This window comes from Amphibalanus amphitrite, unplaced genomic scaffold, assembly GCF_019059575.1.
Source record: "Amphibalanus amphitrite isolate SeventyFive unplaced genomic scaffold, NRLGWU_Aamphi_draft 000227F_arrow, whole genome shotgun sequence".
NCBI lineage: Eukaryota > Metazoa > Arthropoda > Thecostraca > Balanomorpha > Balanidae > Amphibalanus > Amphibalanus amphitrite.
The window spans coordinates 335,874-353,885 of record NW_024881722.1 but is presented as its reverse complement, the minus strand read 5'-3'; the positions used below and the strand labels follow the sequence as shown (position 1 = coordinate 353,885).

Below are 18,012 nucleotides of genomic sequence, written 5' to 3'. Positions count from 1 at the left end.
TTGGGGCTTTAGGGCGCGCCGACTGCTAAGGTCATTTTGCGCCCATAACGTCGTACTAATAAAACAAGTGTGCCACAAGAAAGAACCTTCTAGATACTAAGACTAGAGAGCAAGACTCGATATAAAATAGCAAGGTAAGATAAGACAGCGCAAAGGTGTCGTCCTAGACAACTGACTAGATGAAAGGACTAGAGAGGGCTAGTTGGATTGGGGTCAGGTCGAGTAAATCACTTGGAAGTTGATCGAACGGATAAAAGAAAAGATGTTGCCGGATAAAACCCAGGGTGACTCATCACCCAGTAAGCGGCGGATAGTGGTACCCGGAGCGATGCGCCCGAGGTAGCGTGTCCGGTTCGGTTCAGCGAGAGGACAAGATAAAAGCACGTGAGAGACAGTGAGAGGCACGGTACACCTGCGACAGGTGGGCTGCTCTTCTCCGCGGAGGAGATGACCATGCGTGGCATACGTATGGCCGATGCGCAGCCTACATAAGACGACTTCGTTATGTCTGTTACTTTGCATGAATGACGACCAAGGCTCGAGAGTTGGCTTGATATCTCTCAGCTTACTGCTCGCGCGCGAGTCCCACTCTGCCTGCCACTGCGAGAGCATGGAAGATCGTACGACGGGATAGTAATCCCGGGCAGGCAGAGGAAATCGCCGAGTGTAGGGCGCTGCGGCAGCGCGTCTCGCGGCGGCGTCAGCAAGCTCGTTGCCTTGGATTCCAACATGACTGGGAATCCAGCAAAACCGGATAGTTTTTCCGGACTGTTCCACCGAAGTTAGCCGAGTTAAAATGTCCTGAATGATCGGGTCGTCAGGATTAAACCGTCGTAAAGCCAACAGACTGCTTAGTGAGTCTGATAAAATCAAATAGAAAAAACCGTCGGACACCTCAATAAAACACAGAGCCTTTTCGATGGCGACTAGCTCTGAGGAAAACACCGAGGCGCTGGGTGGAAGGGAAAACGAGCGTGTGTCCCGACCAGCGACAAAAGAGCAACCCGCTCCCTCGGATGTTTTTGAGCCGTCTGTGTAGACTGAAATAAAACCATCATACGAGGCTATATGCTCCAACGCTCTGGTTTGTGCTTCATAGGACAGCAGGCTATCCTTTTTTACTTCGGAAAGCGAGAGGTCTACCTGCGGCGGGGCGTTTCTCCAGGGTGGAGAAGGCGTTCCCCAGATACGCCGAACGCCGCGCAAGGCTATATTCGATGTAGAGAATAAACCTCTCATGCGTGCTCCGAATGGATGACTCGTCCCATTACCAGATGAAGCAATGTGACGCGAAAAGACGTACGGGTACGTCGGATGCGTCGGGAATTGACGTAGTTTAAGAGCATAACGCATCCCCAGCGTCTGCCGGCGGAGAGAAAGTGGCGGCTCGTGCGCCTCAGCAAGAATGCTGCTCCTGGGCGAGGTGCGGAATGCTCCGGTGGCTATTCGGAGTGCTGCATGATGGACTGTATCCAGGACCTTCTTGCTGGATGCGTCAGAGGTGCGCAATCATTCCGCGCACACGGCAGCGCGGGATTACTCCGCCCACGGCCGCCGTCAACGGATAATCAGTTACTCGAAAGAGTTCCGCCAGGTGGTAATGGTAAGCAATGCAGGCTGCTCCTTGTAGCAACACTTGATCCTGAACCATAAATACCAACCTTAAGTACAAATGCATGCAGGCTACCTGAATAATCACCTTTGAACTCAAATAGTTTTGCGCTTACTGTACAACATTCCAACTGAGCCCTCACCGGCCAAGGTGGAGGGGAGGGGGGGGGGGCGGGTGCCGCCCGGGGTTTTCGTAAAAGCTCCGAACACGCTGTGATCGGAGCGACCCCCTCCCCCCTCCGAGAGCAGTAGGTGTTGGTCTTTCAGGCTTGCCCATCGTCGGCCGAGCCAACGTCTGCGGACGAGAGCCTGAATATCAGAAGCAATTACACAATAACAATCCTATTAAATATGAAGGGTGGCCAATCATTGTATTCTAAAACAAAAATAGAAAATTCTGACAACAACTGAGCCTGACAGATCATTGCTAGATGTCGGAGGACGGTCAGGCGTTCTCCTGGTTCACCATGGCCAACAAGACCCTGGGCACCTACGGGGCGGCGTTGGTCGTGGTGACCAAGACTGTCCAGGAGGCGCTGACCTACTTTGTCCAGCACCTCCGGCATCTCATTGTCACTGAGCTGCCCAAAAACGGTAAGCTATTTGACATTTAAAAACAATATTTATCGTCAATATCCACTATGTGAATGACGTTTAGGAGTGTTCAATGACGCCGCGATAGTATCTTGGTTTCCACTGCACCGACCTGCGTGGGGGGAGCTGCTGGCTGCAGGTATCTTGTCGACACAAGGCGTGCCACTGCGGCAATTGATATCTAGTCGATAGGCTACGGCACCTCAGCGGTTGCTTCTTTAGCTTGTGGATCCCCGGTTGTGTGCGCCCGTCTTTATTAAGGCGGGTGACACCGGTGGCGCTAGAGCCCTGCGTAGAGGTGTTGTAGTAGGAAGGTCAGCTAGGGTCGTTTTCCTTTTCTCTTCTTGTATTGTACGGTGGATTGGTGTTAACTGTTACGTTTCACCGATCTCCGTAGGCCCTGACCGTACATATTACCGTAGCTGCGTTTATGATACGGGCCCCACCATACGGCTGCGTCTGCGCATGCGGGAGCCGGGAGGGTAGGCTGACCCGCATATTGCCTGAGGCTCAATGTGGACGAGCGTGTCGTGTGGACTGGTCTGTGGCAGTGACTGACTGGCGAGCGACCAATACAGGTTGACCTCTGAGCACGAGCGGTCTCTACACTGGCGACGAGGATTTGAACCGGCGCGGCGGGGCGACTTCTACGGCCATGGATGGGGCAGCGTCGGCCACCCTGCAGCTGGAGCCCTTCAACCCGGCGACGGACTCCTGGAGCCAGTGGGAGGAGCGTCTGCACTACTTCATCGAATGTAACGGCATTCAAGGCGAGAGCAGGAAACGCGCCACGCTGTTGACGGTATGTGGGAAAGAGGCCTTTTCGCTTATTTGTAGCTTGATAGCACCGTCTAAGACGTCTGAGAAGTCGTTTGATGAGCTTTTGCAAGTAATAAGGGAGCACAAAGAACCCAAGCCATCTGTCATTGTGTCGCGATTCAAGTTCAACTCGTGTCAACGAACGGCAGGCCAATCCGTTGCTGATTTTGTGTCTGTGCTAAGGAAGGCTACCGAGCACTGCTGTTTTGGAGCCACGCTTGATGACAGACTCACTGAGCAGTTTGTTTGCGGCATCAGGGATCCTCGGATGCAGCGGCGGTTGCTGTCAGAATCCAGCCTGGACTTCAGCTCAGCACAGAGGATCTGCCTGGCGATAGAGGCTTCCAGCAGAGACGCTCACCTGATCTCCGGCACACCGGGTACAGTGCCGGCAGAGGTATGTGAGGTAGGGGCGCAAGGCTTGCCGTCAGGTCAGTCAGCTCGTCCAGGGGCTCGCTGTTGGCGTTGTGGCGGGAGAAGCCACTCACCTGATGTGTGTCGTTTTGCGTCGTACAAGTGTCACAACTGTTCGAAAGCTGGACATTTGGCTAAAATGTGCACAGTCAGAAAGACGACAGTCAGACCTCGGAGGCAGCAGGGCAGAGCAAACGCCGTTGAAGCAGATGAAGAGTGGGAGGCGGACTACACGACAGATGTTGGCCGTGCAGAACAGGATGAAGAGATCTGCAGAACGGAAGCGGTCCATCGGGTGAGTGTACCTCCCATTTCTTGTCTGGTTCAGTTTCAAGGTACAGATGTAGATATGGAGATTGACACTGGTTCTAGCGTATCGTTGATTGGGCAGGATACGTTTGAACAGTTGAACAGAAAGCCTAAACTCAAAATGTGCTCATCTCGTTTGAAAACGTATACGGGTCAGTTCATACCATTGTTGGGAGAGTTTCAAACAGACGTGTGGTATGAAGGCAAACAGCACCGTGCCCTGACAGTTGTGGTGGTAAAAGGTGCCAGGACTAACCTTCTAGGACGAGACTGGCTGGAGCACATCAACCTCAACTGGCGGGCCGTGCACGCCATTCGAACCAGTTCCTTGCAGGGCCTGAAGGAGAAGTATCGGCGCCTCTTTGAGCCTGGCCTGGGAGAGCTGAAGGGTGTAAAGGTACGTCTGGACATTGACCGTACTGTACCACCGAGGTTCTGCAAGGCCCGCTCTCTGCCCTATGTTTTCAAGGAGAAGGTGGAGGCCCAGCTTCAGAAGGACATCGACAGCGGCGTCCTGGAGGAAGTGCAGAACAGCAGCTGGGCGGCGCCCATTGTTCCGGTGCTGAAGAAGGACGGGAATGTCCGAGTCTGCGGCAACTTTAAGTTGACGGCCAACCGAGCGGTGAGGTTGGACAGATATCCATTGCCACAGGTCCCGGATCTGTTTGCAACGCTAGCGGGAGGTACCGTATTCTCGAAAATTGATCTGGCTTCGGCCTACAATCAGTTAGTTCTTCACGAGGACTCTCGAGACATCATGACCATCAACACCTCACGAGGTCTTCTCAGATTTTCGAGGCTCCCGTTCGGCTTTAACAGTTCTGTGGGTATATTTCAGAGAGAGATTGAAAAGGTTCTCCAGGGCATACCCAACGTCATTGTTTTCCTGGATGACGTTCTGGTGAGTGGAAAGACACAGGCCGAACACCTGACCACGATGGAGAAGGTGTTTTCTAGGCTTGAAGACGCGGGTCTAAAAGCCAGAGCGGATAAGTGTAAGTTTTTGGTTCAGCAGGTTGAGTACCTGGGTCACGTGGTCAACAGGCATGGAATTTCCCCGACTTCTGAGAAAACTGAAGCGATCAGGTCAGTGCCTGAACCTAGGAACGTGTCTGAGCTGAAGAGCTTTCTTGGGTTGTTGACTTACTACTCCAGGTACTTACCAGCGCGCGCTCAGAGGCTGGCCGCGCTGTACGACCTTCTCAAGAAGGACAAGGACTGGATATGGGGACCAGAACAGCGGAAAAGCTTCCACTGGGCCCAGAGTGTCCTTACCTCGGACTCTGTTCTAGCTCACTTCGATGCGGCGAAGGAGCAAGTGCTGGTCTGTGACGCATCGTCTCGAGGCATTGGAGCGGTACTGGCTCAGCGTGAAGTGGATGGAGCTGAGCGTCCTGTCGGGTACGTGTCAAGGAGTCTGACCTCTTCAGAGCAGAAGTATTCTCAGTTGGAAAGGGAAGCTCTCGCGATCGTTTTCGCGGTAGAAAAGTTCAATCAATACTTGCTGGGTAATAAGTTCATACTGGTCACGGATCACAAGCCGCTGGTAGTTTTGTTTGGAGAAAACAAAGACATTCCGGCTATGGCGTCTGCTCGCATTCGTAGGTGGGCATTGAAGTTGTCTGCGTACCAGTATGCCATCCAGTTTAGGCGCACGGAAGACATGGGTAACGCGGACGCCCTCAGCAGGCTTCCCCTGCCAGTTGCAGATGGCTCTGGCCAGGAAGATCTGGTGCTGCTGATTGAGGATGCTGTATTTGATGCTAAGCAAGTAGCACGTTTGACAGCTCGTGACCCCGTTCTTTCCAGAGTAATGAACCTGGTGCAGAAGGGCGGGTGGCCCGAGATAGCTGACCCGGCATTGAAACCGTTTTCAGAGAAACGCTGGGAGCTGTCTATGTGTGCAGGCGTGCTGCTGTGGGGGCACAGGGTCGTGATACCACAGAAGGGCCGCCAGTCTGTGATTTCAGAGCTGCATTCCGCCCATCCAGGGATCGGCCGGATGAAATCACTGGCAAGGAGCTGCGTCTGGTGGCCCCAGATTGACGGTGACCTGGAAATGGCGGTCAGACGATGCTCTGCGTGTCAGGAGAGTCGTCCGACCCCTCATCGGGCTGACCTGAGTATGTGGCCCTGGCCGAGACGCCCATGGTCAAGGGTTCATGTGGATTTTGCGGAACCAATCAAAGGCAAGTACATTTTTGTGGTAGTGGACGCCTTTTCAAAGTGGGTTGAGGCTGAGCCGTGCTCAAGTGTGAGTTCGCAAGCAGCCATGGTCAAATTGCGACGTATGTTTGCAAGATGGGGCTTGCCTGACATGCTCTGCTCTGATAATGCTACGACGTTTACCTCACAGGATTTTCAGCAGTTCGTGGCGGCTAATGGGGTTCAACATAGAACGATAGAGCCACGTCACAGTCAAGGCAACGGGCTAGCAGAGCGGGCAGTTCGTGACGTTAAGCAGGCTCTTAAGCGCAGTGGAGATGGGAACTGGGAGACTGTGTTGGCTGAGTGGTTGCTGTATCAGAGGAAAATCCCTCACTCAACTACGTCTGTGTCACCCTCAGAGCTGATGCTGGGACGAGTGATCCGGAGCCGGCTAGACCTTCTTCATCCTGACCTGCAGAGCCGTGTTCAGCGGAAGCAGCTGCAGCAGAAGCTGAATCATGACCCTGCTGTACCCCGAGTGTTACAGCTGAACATCGGGGATGCGATATATGCTCGCAATTATGGTGTGGGACCCACGTGGATATCAGGTGTAGTTGTGGGTATAGATGGATCGCAGTCATATGTGGTCAAATTAGAGGATGGTAGGATCTGGCGTCGTCATCAGGATCAGTTGATGCGGAAAACTGACGCAAACTATCCCGTCACAGGACCTGCTGCTGATGTAGCTGCTCACGAGCAGCTCAGCCCGTCGGAGCAGCTGACGGCCACACCGGCTGCCGAGGCCGTCTGCACTGGTCTGCCCACCGTACCGGAGACGGGGTCGCACCCGGCACCGTTCCCTGACACCGGTGGCTCGCTGACGGCTGCGGCGACGCAGCCGACGGGAGGGTCCTCGACGGGGCCCGGCACGAAGGATCTGCCCGCGATGCCTCTGCCATCTGAGCCAGCTCTTCCGAAGTCTGTGCCTGCATCGGCTACGGAGATGGCTCCGCGAAGATCATCTCGCGTGCGGAAACAAACTGAGTTTTTCCAGGCGTAACGTGTGTTTTCGTTATCTAAACTTATTTGTTAAAGGGAGGAGAGTGTATTGTACGGTGGATTGGTGTTAACTGTTACGTTTCACCGATCTCCGTAGGCCCTGACCGTACATATTACCGTAGCTGCGTTTATGATACGGGCCCCACCATACGGCTGCGTCTGCGCATGCGGGAGCCGGGAGGGTAGGCTGACCCGCATATTGCCTGAGGCTCAATGTGGACGAGCGTGTCGTGTGGACTGGTCTGTGGCAGTGACTGACTGGCGAGCGACCAATACAGGTTGACCTCTGAGCACGAGCGGTCTCTACACTTATATTCCCTCTCTTCCAGGGACATCCTGTCCCACCCCTCCCCACTTCTTTCTCTTGTTCTTTCGGTTGTGTACGGGGGCATCCGAGGTCACCGGCAGCGCCGGCCCTCTTCGCCCAATTTTTTATCCGGAGTCGGTCTAGTATTGCATCTGCGGCTCCGCCCGCTAGTAATTGTTCATTGTTACTTACAGCAACATCTCAGCGCCAAAGTTCTTAAACTTAAACTTAAAAAAGGCGTAAAGACATGAAAACCATGACCCGTGACTCTCTGAGGCTGCAGCCTCCCTCAACCCCCCCCCCCCCCCGACTGAGACGACACCCAAAGGTCCAGCTTTTGTTCTGATCCGCAAAACGCAAGGTGGCACCTTTCTCCACATTCGGCCTGCGCCGCGCCATCGACACCATATGTGGCACAGTCCAGAGTGTCAGGATCTCCGTACCAGCCCTCTGCTGGTAGAGACGTTTCACCGCCATCAGGCTGACGCCCTGCTGTCGGTGGCCAACCTTAAATGAACCCCGGTCTCCACCATCCTCGCCGACCGACTCAACTGCGTGGAGGGCCCTGTGCGCTCAGAGGCCCTCACCCTCACAGAGCTCAGCAATCCCGAGCTTCTAGATGAACTCAAAGATCAGGGCGTCTGAAGGTGCAGCGCCTCAGGTCCCGCGACCCTAAGAACCTGGGGCCCAACCCCACCATACGGCTCTCTTTCACCGGCCGCCAGCTCCCGCAGGCATTCCGACGCGGCTACCTAAGGGTAGCCGTCGACCCATGGGTCCCCGCCCCTCGGCCATACCCCCAATGCTGGGAGTTCGGCCACTCCAAGCGAGCGTGCCGCCGGCGCAACCCCCGCTGCGGCCGGTGCAGCACGGACCACGTCACGGAAGGGTGCGAGCGCGACCCCGCTTGCGTTTCCTGCGGCGGCCCTCACCCAGCCTGGGACCGCCACTGCCCCGTACAGAAAGACGCCAGATCCTGGCACCGGGACCAAGTGCGCGCCCAACAGGCGGAGCATCTGGCCCACTCTGGGCACCCGAGCCGCGCCGAGACACAAATGAACCTCACCCAGGCCCCGCTCACCTCCATCCAGGCTCCACCCACTCGAAACGACGACTCAGCAGATGACAACGATGACAACGAGCAATCGCCGCGAGAGTCCAACAGATCGCGACACTCCATGGGCTCTCAGGAAAGTCTCCTTAAACCAGTGGTCGGCAGGTCATTCGGGGTCGTGCCCCCTTTTTGGGCGCCAGGCAGGGCCAGTACCCCCACCTACCAGACCCCATTGCTGACACAACTAAGTTTACTGAAATTCCATACCGTCCTGGAACTCTTTGGGTATTTGTGCATTTCCAATGCATCAAATTTAAAACATGACACTTTCTCCACAAAACATTTAATGCCTATATCCCAGTAGCGGCGGAACACCTTCAATTAAGGGGGAGGGGGGAGCACTGCCGACTTTTGGTCCCATTCTTTCCATGCAACGCCCATAGGGCTAATGTTAAAATGCAAAAATCAAAGGGTGCACGGTGCCCCGGTGCCCTCCCCGTTCCGCCGCCTATGCTATATCCCATTTAACCCTTGTACGTATAGGGGCGGCGGGTGGTTTTTCGTTAAAAGCTCACGTAAAAGGCATTGGATCACGACCAAATTGTACCCTCGAGCCCATCATTTTTCTTTTTCACCAGCCCGGAAAATATCATGACCTGAGACCAGTTTTACCAACAGAAAAATAACCGCCTGCCGGAATTTTTGCCTCAAGACCGCTTCACATACGGAGCGTAAACGCGATGGGCTCGTAAGCGGATAGGGCTTTACCGTTTATGCTCCATATGTGAAACGATCTTTAGGCAAAAATTCCGGCAGGCGGCTATTTTTCTGTTGGTAAAACTGGCCTCTGGACCCATAATGACCTTTGGCTTATGAGCTTTTTCTGGAGATCATCTTGAGCCATAAAATCTCATTTCAAGAAGTTATAGCGGGTCCCGATTTTCTCGACACTTATCATTGCCCTCTTGAATGAGACGGAATGACCAAGGACCAATGGGCAGCAGCGGCTTCCTATGGTCACGGGTAGCACGCTCGTCGTTTTTTACGGAGCGAGCGAAGCGAGCGGAGTCTTACGTAGAATAACGGAAATTTCTGAGTATGAGCGGCCGGCCGGCCGGCCGTGGTCACGATTCTGCGACGCTTATATCTCAGGAACCACTTGACCGATTTACACGCTGTAATTTTTGTAGGGTAGCTTCATTCCTTCTACCAAGTATTGGACTATTCCCGATGCACGTGGGTGACCCCTTATGCACGTGCCACGTGCAAAACGAAGAGGTGTCACTTTTGTAATTGTTGCAATATCTCGGTAACTACTTGGCCGATTGCGCTGAAAGTTGGCATGTAGGTAGGCACCCACCAGGCAATGCACATCCATGTGCCAGAGTTGGGGTGCTGCTGCACGTGCGCACGTGCAGGGGTCGATTCCAGATCTCGAGAACGGCTGGACCGATGGCGCTCAAATTTGGTACATGGTTAGGGACCGGTTAGTAGGGTGCCGTGCAAAAGTCAGTTGGGACCCATTTTGCACGGCACGTGCAGGGTACCGCTTCCAGATCTCGAGAACGGCTGGGCCGATTGTGCTCAAATTTGGCACATCGCTAGAGACCGGTTAGTAGGGTGCCGTGCACAAGTCAGCTGGAGGTACCCTCTCGAAATTTCGTACGTGCAAGGGTCACCCTCTCGCTCGCTCCGTTAGTCGCCTCAAAAGGCGTTATACTGGTATGCACAGCTCCATATCAGAGTCCGAGAGGCCGCGGGGGTCCGATCGACTCCTCCCCCTTACGTTAGCGGCTGTTGAAACGCCAACAGACGGGCGACGGTTAAAAGTTGCAGCTGCTTTTGAACGACTGTACGGAGGGGTGAGATGGTGAGGCGAGCAGGTACGTGAAAATTGGTATCTAATCAATGTGTGCTGTGCCTTTGGCCTGGGCTAATCTTTGAACCCTGGGATACAACAGTCACGATGGCTCCATCACTGGAGCTACAAACTCTAAAAAGATAGGCTTTCTCAGAATCCCTCATTACCCCCACCGAAAGGACTCCATTACCCCCAAAGGGGGCATACCCCACCATTTGCCGACCCCTGCCTTAAACAATAAACAACCCCCGGTTACAACGGTTACAAAGTCACGACACGCTTCCAGCTTAATTCAATTATTGTCATCTAACAATTTCAGCCCTGCCAAGCTAGCGAGCTGTGCCAGCCTAAAAGAACAATCCCAACTTAAGCCAGTGTCACCATATCCCTTTGTTCCAGCCTAATTCATTCGTCGGCAACCTAATAAAAACTACCATCTTAACAAGCCTTGCCTGCTTGATATTGACCAATCAGGCAGGGTGTCAACTTAATTCAAAACTTGCCAACTTAAAAAGGCATACCATGATACCAGACAATATTGAATATCACCGCCAGCCAAATCATTAAGGGTGCCAGCCTTGTATCAACCTATCAGGGCGGGGCTAAAACTCAAAGCACTTTTTGCCAGCATCGATTCAATCTGCTCCAGAGCCTCCTCACAATCACACCGGAGCCTCGAGTTAATGGTTAAGCTTGCGTTGGCCAGCGCATACCTACATACACCGACATAGACCAACGGAGCCGACGACCCAGCCTGCTGCAGATCAGCAAAATCAAAAGAAGAACACGCGCAGACAACGGGGTATGTAACTATGTGGCCTTCTGCCTTTGTGTGTAAAAACATGTCTTATAAATATGCGCTGTCCAACTTGCTTTTTGCATATATGTGCTAAACCATTGTGTTTGACAGGAATGGCTGACAACAATGAAAGTGCGTCACACCCGAGGGCCGGCCAGCCATGGCTGAAGCGGTTCCGGGAGCAGCAGCAGCGTGTTCAGGGGGTGGTCGAGCCACGGCTGGCCGGGCCTGAGATAAGCCGTCCGGCGCCAGGGCTGAGCCGGCCGCCATCTCCGCCGCCGCTGCCAGCCTCTGCCTACGGGAAGGAGGTGGTGCCCCTTCCTCCGCTGCAGCCGCCTCCTCCCCAGGCCAGAAGGCAGCGCCGGGCGGCCCCAAAGGCACGCCAGGCCGGCGCCTCAGCTGCGCTGCCCCCGCCGAGGACTGCCAGCCCTGCCATCAGCCCTTCGAGGAGGACAGCAGCGGCCTATCTGGCCATCGCCAGGCAGCGGTATCGGCGGCAGCAGCAGGCGGAAAGGCGGCAGCTGCAGTCGCAGGCCAAGAGGCCCTGCCTGGAGCCTAAGCAGCCGGAGCAGCCACCTCCACAGCAGCTGCCGCCGCCTCAGCAGCCGGAGCCGGTGCGGAGCGGGATGCTTCGGCTGGCACGCAGTCCGGGCCCGAGCCCGCCCGTGAGGGCAGCGGCAGCCTCGCTGGCTCGGGCCAGGGCAGGAATTTTACGGGATAAAAAGTCAGTTAGGAGGCGGCTGGTGATGTGTTCACCGGAAAAGGAGCAAAAGAAGAAGGAGAAAGAGAAGAAACGAAAGAAACAGGAGAAAAGGGAGAAACGCAGGGCAGAGAAAATGGAGCGAAGGAGGGCAAAAAAGCCCTGCATAGACGACGACATTGTGCCGTCGTCGTCGCCAGAGTCGACGTCGTAGTCGTCGTCGGAGCCACCAAAGCTGAAGCTGCCAGGCCTGAAACGGCGGAAGCACCGGAGCTGGAGCCGTCAGCAGCCCTGGAGACGGAGGCAGCCTCAGAGCCAGCGGCAGCACCGGAGCTGGAGCCGTCAGCAGCCCTGGAGACGGAGGCAGCCTCAGAGCCAGCGGCAGCACCGGAGCTGGAGCCGTCAGCAGCCCTGGAGACGGAGGCAGTACCGGAGCCAGCGGCAGCACCGGAGCTGGAGCCGTCAGCAGCACCGGAGCTGGAGCCGTCAGCAGCCCTGGAGATGGAGGCAGCCTTGGAGCCAGCGGCAGCACCGGAGCTGGAGCCGTCAGCAGCCCTGGAGACGGAGGCAGTCCCGGAGCCAGCGGCAGCACCGGAGCTGGAGCCGTCAGCAGCACCGGAGCTGGAGCCGTCAGCAGCCCTGGAGACGGAGGCAGTCCCGGAGCCAGCGGCAGCACCGGAGCTGGAGCCGTCAGCAGCACCGGAGCTGGAGCCGTCAGCAGCCCTGGAGATGGAGGCAGCCTCGGAGCCAGCGGCAGCACCACCGGAGCTGGACCGGAGCTGGCGCCGTCCGGCGCCAGGGCCGAGCCGGCCGCCATCTCCGCCGCCGCTGCCAGCCTCTGCCTACGGGAGGGAGGTGGTGCCCCTTCCTCCGCTGCAGCCGGTTCCTCCCCAGGCCAGAAGACGGCGCCGGGCGGCCCCAAAGGCACGCCAGGCCGGCGCCTCAGCTGCGCTGCCCCCGCCGAGGACTGCCAGCCCTGCCATCAGCCCTTCGAGGAGGACAGCAGCGGCCTATCTGGCCATCGCCAGGCAGCGGCATCGGCGGGAGCAGCAGGCGGAAAGGCGGCAGCTGCAGTCGCAGGCCAAGAGGCCCTGCCTGGAGCCTAAGCAGCAGGAGCAGCCGCCTCCACAGCAGCTGCCGCCGCCTCAGCAGCCGGAGCCGGGGCGGAGCGGGATACTTCGGCTGGCACGCAGTCCGGGCCCGAGCCCGCCGGTCAGGGCAACGGCAGCCTCGCTGGCTCGGGCCAGGTACGGACTTACATGAGAAATGAAGCCAGTTAGGAGGCAGCTGGTGATGTCGAGCTCACCGAAAAAGGAACAAGAAGATAAGAAAAAAGAGAAGTAACGAAAAGAAAAGGAGAAAAGGAGGAACAAGCACAGGACAGAGAAAACGGAGCGCAGGAGGGCAAAGGAGCACTGCGCAGACGTGGACATGGTGCATTCACCGTCGCCAGATACGCCTACAGCACCGGAGCTGGAGCTGCCACACGTGGAGACGGTACCGATAGGAACGTCTCCGCAGTGGGCGCACGCTCTTGCAGCGCAGTCCGCGTACCTGATACCGGTCGCCTTGCCTGGCCTTCAGCCTTTTGTGACTTGTTTCATTGTAGGTAGGTCAAATAGTTGGTTTTCTATTCCACTTCTTTTCCCACTCTCTGAGGCGTCTGTCCTCCTCCCTCCCCGTCCTTTCCTTTCTCCTTGTCGTTGTTTGGGGGCATCCGAGGCCACCGGCAGCGCCGGCCCTCTTCGCCCAATTTTTTTATCCGGGTCGGCTTAGCTTTGTAATCTGCGGCTCCGCCCGCTAGTGATTCTTTATCTGTACTTAACATCCCATCTCTACATTAAATTTGCTATTCGCTTGAGATTTACAACATCAACAACATGGACTCGGCCGAGGCCACCGACCCTGCACCGGGTCACCCTTCCGAGGAGCCCGCCGAGCTACCCCCCCCCCCCCCCCTCCCAGGCCATCCCCGAGGGACCGGCTTTCCTGCTGATAACAAGGAAGGAGGGAAGCTTCAGACACACGAACCCCTTCTCCCTCCGCCGGTCCACCGACTCATACATCGGACCGGTGAACTCACTAAAAGCACTCAGGAGCGGCGCCCTCCTCATCGAGACGAAAACGGAAACCCAAACGATCCAAATGATGCGAACGGCCTCCTTCAGAGGCACCCCAGTCACGATCAGCCTCGCCACCCGGCTGAACTCTGTCGAGGGGTCGGTCCGCTCCGACGCCCTCACCGAGATAACAAACATGGAGCTCCTTCAGGAACTACAGACCCAGGGCGTCGTACGGGTCCAGCGCCTCCGGTCCCGCGACCTCCAAAATCTTGGGCCGAACCCCACCGTCCGGCTCACGTTCAGCGGCCGCATCCTCCCGCAGGCCATCCGATGCGGGTACCTCGCCGTGCCCGTGGACCCCTGGGTCCCGGCCCCGCGCCCCTGCACTAAGTGCTGGGCCTATGGACACTCTAAGCGCGCCTGCCGTCGACGCCAGCCCATGTGTGGCCGCTGCGGCGGGCCGCACGACGCTGAAAAGTGCGACGGCCCTGAACAGTGCCCCGGCTGCGGCGGTCCCCACCCGGCGTGGGACCGCCGGTGCCCTATCGCGGAGGACGCCAGGCAGTGGCACCGCGCGGAAGTAAAAAACCGCCGCGCGGAGCACCGGGCCCAAGGCCACGGTCGGCCCAACGGAGCCACGTGGTTCCGGGAGGAGCGGCCCGACGGGCTGCTCCCCGCCCCTCACCCGCCGTCGGACACCGGGTCCCCTCCCACTCGCTCCGCGACCGCCGCCGCCGCCGCCCGCCCGACCGCCGCTGCCGCCGCCGCCGCCGCCGCCGCCGCCGCCGCCGCCGCCCGCCCGACCGCCGCCGCCGCCGCCGCCGCCCGCCCGACCGCCGCCGCCGCCGTCGCCCGCCCGACCGACACCGCAACCGCCCCTCTCGCCGGGGACGACTGGCCGCCCCTGCCGGCCCCAGGCGCGACCCATAAGGTGGCCTCACCACCGGCACGCTCCGTGCCACCCGCTCCTAAGCGCACTACCGAGGACCCAGAAGCCGGCGCCATGTCCTCACCGGCCGCCCCTCAGGCCTCGCCCTCCGTCCGGTCCGTCACCGACACCGACACCGACACTGACGACCCCGCTCCAAGGCCGTCCCGCCTCTCCAAACACTCGAGCGGCTCCGCGGAGAGCCTCAGCAGCGGCCAGTCAGAGGCCGACACTATCTCCCTACAGCTCGACGAGCTAGACACTACCATAGTCAGCGCCCCCACCCCCTCACCGCCGCCCCACGACACTCCACCGCTCCGCCGGAACAACACCGTTCCCTTGAGCCTGGCCGACCTGGATGTGCTGGAGTCAGCCAGGTCCGGCCCGCTCACTCGGTCCGCTCTAAAGAAACAGTAATATGCCACAACACACGGAGGAATTCCTGCTCCAGTGGAATGCTAACTCTGTAGTATCCCACTGGGCGGAATTCCGTGAATATATAGTTAATAAAAAGCCATTAGTAGCCGCCATCCAAGAGACCCACTTCCTCGACACTGACTCGACTAAATATAACTTTAACCTCTTTGGATATTCTCTTTACTGCAATAACGTAAATGATTCCCCACGCCGAGGCGGTGTTCTTGATATTGCCTTGGGCCGGAATAACATAGCCGGCATTAAAGTAAAGTAAAACGGAAGATCTGGCTAATTGCCAGCTAGTAACTTCCCCCTACCCCGACCAGGGCCTCGGCCTGTCGGGAGCAAAATTCAAAAAAAAAAATGGAGCTGCCACAGGCGTGCCACTGCGGCAATTAGGCGATAGGAGAAAGGCTACGGCGCTTCAGCGGCTGCTTCCTAGCTTTTAGATCCCCGGCTGTGTGCGCCCGTCTTTATTAAGATGGGCGACACACCGGTGGCGCTAAGCCCCGCATAGAAGTGCCGTAGTAGGCAGGTAATTTAGGATCGTTTTCATTTTCTTTCATTCCCCTCTTCCAGGGACATCCTGTCCCACCCCCCACCCCCACTTCTTTATCTTGCTCTTTCGTTGTTGTTTGGGGGCCTCCGAGGTCACCGGCAGCGCCGGCCCTCCTGCCCATTTTTTTAACCGGGTCGGTTAGTCTTGCAAATCCGCGGCTCTGCCCGCTATTGATTCTTTCTATTCATAATAATCAGATATAAACACAAGTTAACCAGAGTAACATTAACATGCCTTTCTACCAGGATGAGGGGGCGGCCTCACTGCCCCCCTCCGAAACCATCCCTGACGGCCCAGCTTTCGTGCTGGTAAAAAAAAAAACCTAACGTTCAAAAACAGCAACCCGTTTACCATCAAGCGGTCTTTGGATCGCCTGTGCGGCCCCGTTATCTCGGCTAAGGCCGTACAGTCCGGGTCCCTTCTGATCCAGACGAAAAACAAAGAGCAAACAGAGATCCTCCTCAACATGACGACGTTCACCGACCAACCGGTGACAACCCAGCTCGCCCACCGACTGAACTCAGTGGAAGGTGCTCTCAGGAGCGAGGCGCTGACGGAGCTCAGCAACGCTGAGCTCCTCGACGAACTCAAGGAGCAAGGCGTCATCAAAGTCGAAAGGCTCAGGTCCAACAACATCGAAAAGATGGGTCCTAACCCCACAATAAGACTATGGTTCGCCGGGCGGGACCTCCCGCAAGTCGTGTATTGCGGCTACTTGAGAGTCCCGATCACGCCGTGGGTCTACGCCCCTCGCCCCTGCAAAAACTGTCTCATGTATGGCCACAGTGGGCGGGCGTGTCGTCGCCGCAAACCGCGGTGCGGACGCTGTTCGGAGGACCACCCGACGGAAGGGTGTAAGGCTCCCCCTCTTTGCTTCAGTTGCGGAGGGCCTCATCCGTCTGGGGACAAGGGGTGCCCCGTTGTCCAAGATGCAAGCCGTTGGCACCGGGAGGCCACAAGACAGGCAGCCAGGGAGCACCACATGAAACAGAACAGCCACACAACAAACGCGACCACAGTCACACTGGATCCAGCCGAGTGGCCCCCGCTCCCGGCAGTTCGCGAAAAGGTCCCGCCGCCGCGCCCACGCCCTCCGCGCCCAACACAAACAAGCGAGGACACGCCTCCGCCGGCGAGGCCGCCGCCTCCCCCGAACGAAGGCAGCACCGGAGAAAGCGGCAGCACCGGAGCTGGAGCTGCCAGGACGGAGGCAGCCCCGGAGCCGCCTGCAGCCACGGAGACGGAGACGGAGCCGGAGCCCCATGTCTCGGCAGTTCCTGACGGCTTTGAGCTGTGTAACGCATGTAAAGCTATGTAAACGGCTAGTAGATATGTCTTGAAAAGGAATAACACGTGCAACGAACACAATACTCTAAGCATCAACTGAATTCGTCGTTACAGCTTTAGTATACATGATACCACTCGGCTGGTTTTCATGATACCTACTCCTGTCTACGATTGTTGTTACCAACACCGACTGCTGAGAGAGTCCGATAAAATGAGATAAGACAAGTTGTCATTTGACGACACCTCGATAAAACACACGGCCTTCTCGATTGCAACAAGCTCGGATGAGAAAACAGAGGCTGAGGAAGGCAATGAAAAAGTGCGTGTGTCGCGACCAGCCACAAAAGCGCAGCGGACGCCGTCCTCGGTTTCCGAGCCGTCTGTAAATACCGAGAGGTTTCCGAACCGTCTGTAAATACCGATATAAATCCGTCTTATGACGCAATTTGTTACAGGGCCCGTGCTCGCTGCACATATGGCGGCAGGTCGTCCTTGTTGACCTCTAGAGAGCGCGAGGTGACCCAAATTGATCAATGAAATACAAGTCTTCAAGTCAATGAAAATACACAGCAGTAGTGCATGCAAGGGCAAATGCGAAGTGTATGCAATCAAATCAAGCAAGAATGCAATACCTCACATGGTTAGCTGCTTAGGGCTTATCGACCCATCAACCAACGCGGAAAAAGGCACAAAAGAAAACAACCGACAGGGCATCAGACACCAGCACTTCGTTGGACCCGCCAAATACTTTGCTAGTTGGGTCATTTACGATCGTAGGAAACTGTTCACATTGACGTACACGAAGATATATAAATAGACCAAGTTAAATAAAACTGATGCTCGGGAGGGTGCTGAAAGGTTGGCGACTATCGGCGCAGCGGTTCTGCAGATATATCGAGAAGTCGATCGAGAGAAGAGAAGAAGAGGGCGGGGGTTGTTGTAATTCCGTGTTCACGCGTAAGTATGTCATCTAGCACAGCGCGGGCGACAAATGCCATCACTCAAATGAGGCGCCGACTACGCACAACACCGGCACCCACTTATACAATACACGACCATTCGCAACATTAACTTGAACCTACC

At 56.7% G+C, this 18,012-nt stretch overlaps 1 protein-coding gene across 1 annotated transcript; it reads left to right on the top strand.

The window, feature by feature from the left end:
• Nucleotides 1-2,860: 2,860 nt before the first annotated feature.
• LOC122385691 (proline-rich protein 36-like) lies at nucleotides 2,861-16,923 on the top strand. Its single transcript, XM_043374139.1, has 8 exons — nucleotides 2,861-3,007; nucleotides 4,217-4,369; nucleotides 4,586-4,648; nucleotides 8,224-8,455; nucleotides 11,087-11,699; nucleotides 11,876-12,887; nucleotides 14,712-15,043; nucleotides 16,701-16,923. The coding sequence occupies exons 1-8, from the start codon at nucleotides 2,861-2,863 to the stop codon at nucleotides 16,921-16,923; spliced, it is 2,775 nt and encodes a 924-aa protein (XP_043230074.1).
• The last annotated feature ends 1,089 nt before the right edge of the window (nucleotides 16,924-18,012 follow it).

What these genes read in the sequence shown, in the direction of transcription:
- LOC122385691 (XM_043374139.1), top strand. Translation starts at nt 2,861, where the DNA reads ATGGATGGGGCAGCGTCGGCCACCCTGCAGCTGGAGCCCTTCAACCCG. An exon ending in TTTTCCTGGATGACGTTCTG is followed by an intron (nt 4,649 to 8,223) that starts GTGAGTGGAAAG and finishes TGCCCCGTACAG; the next exon opens with AAAGACGCCAGATCCTGGCA. An exon ending in CTCCATGGGCTCTCAGGAAA is followed by an intron (nt 8,456 to 11,086) that starts GTCTCCTTAAAC and finishes TGTGTTTGACAG; the next exon opens with GAATGGCTGACAACAATGAA.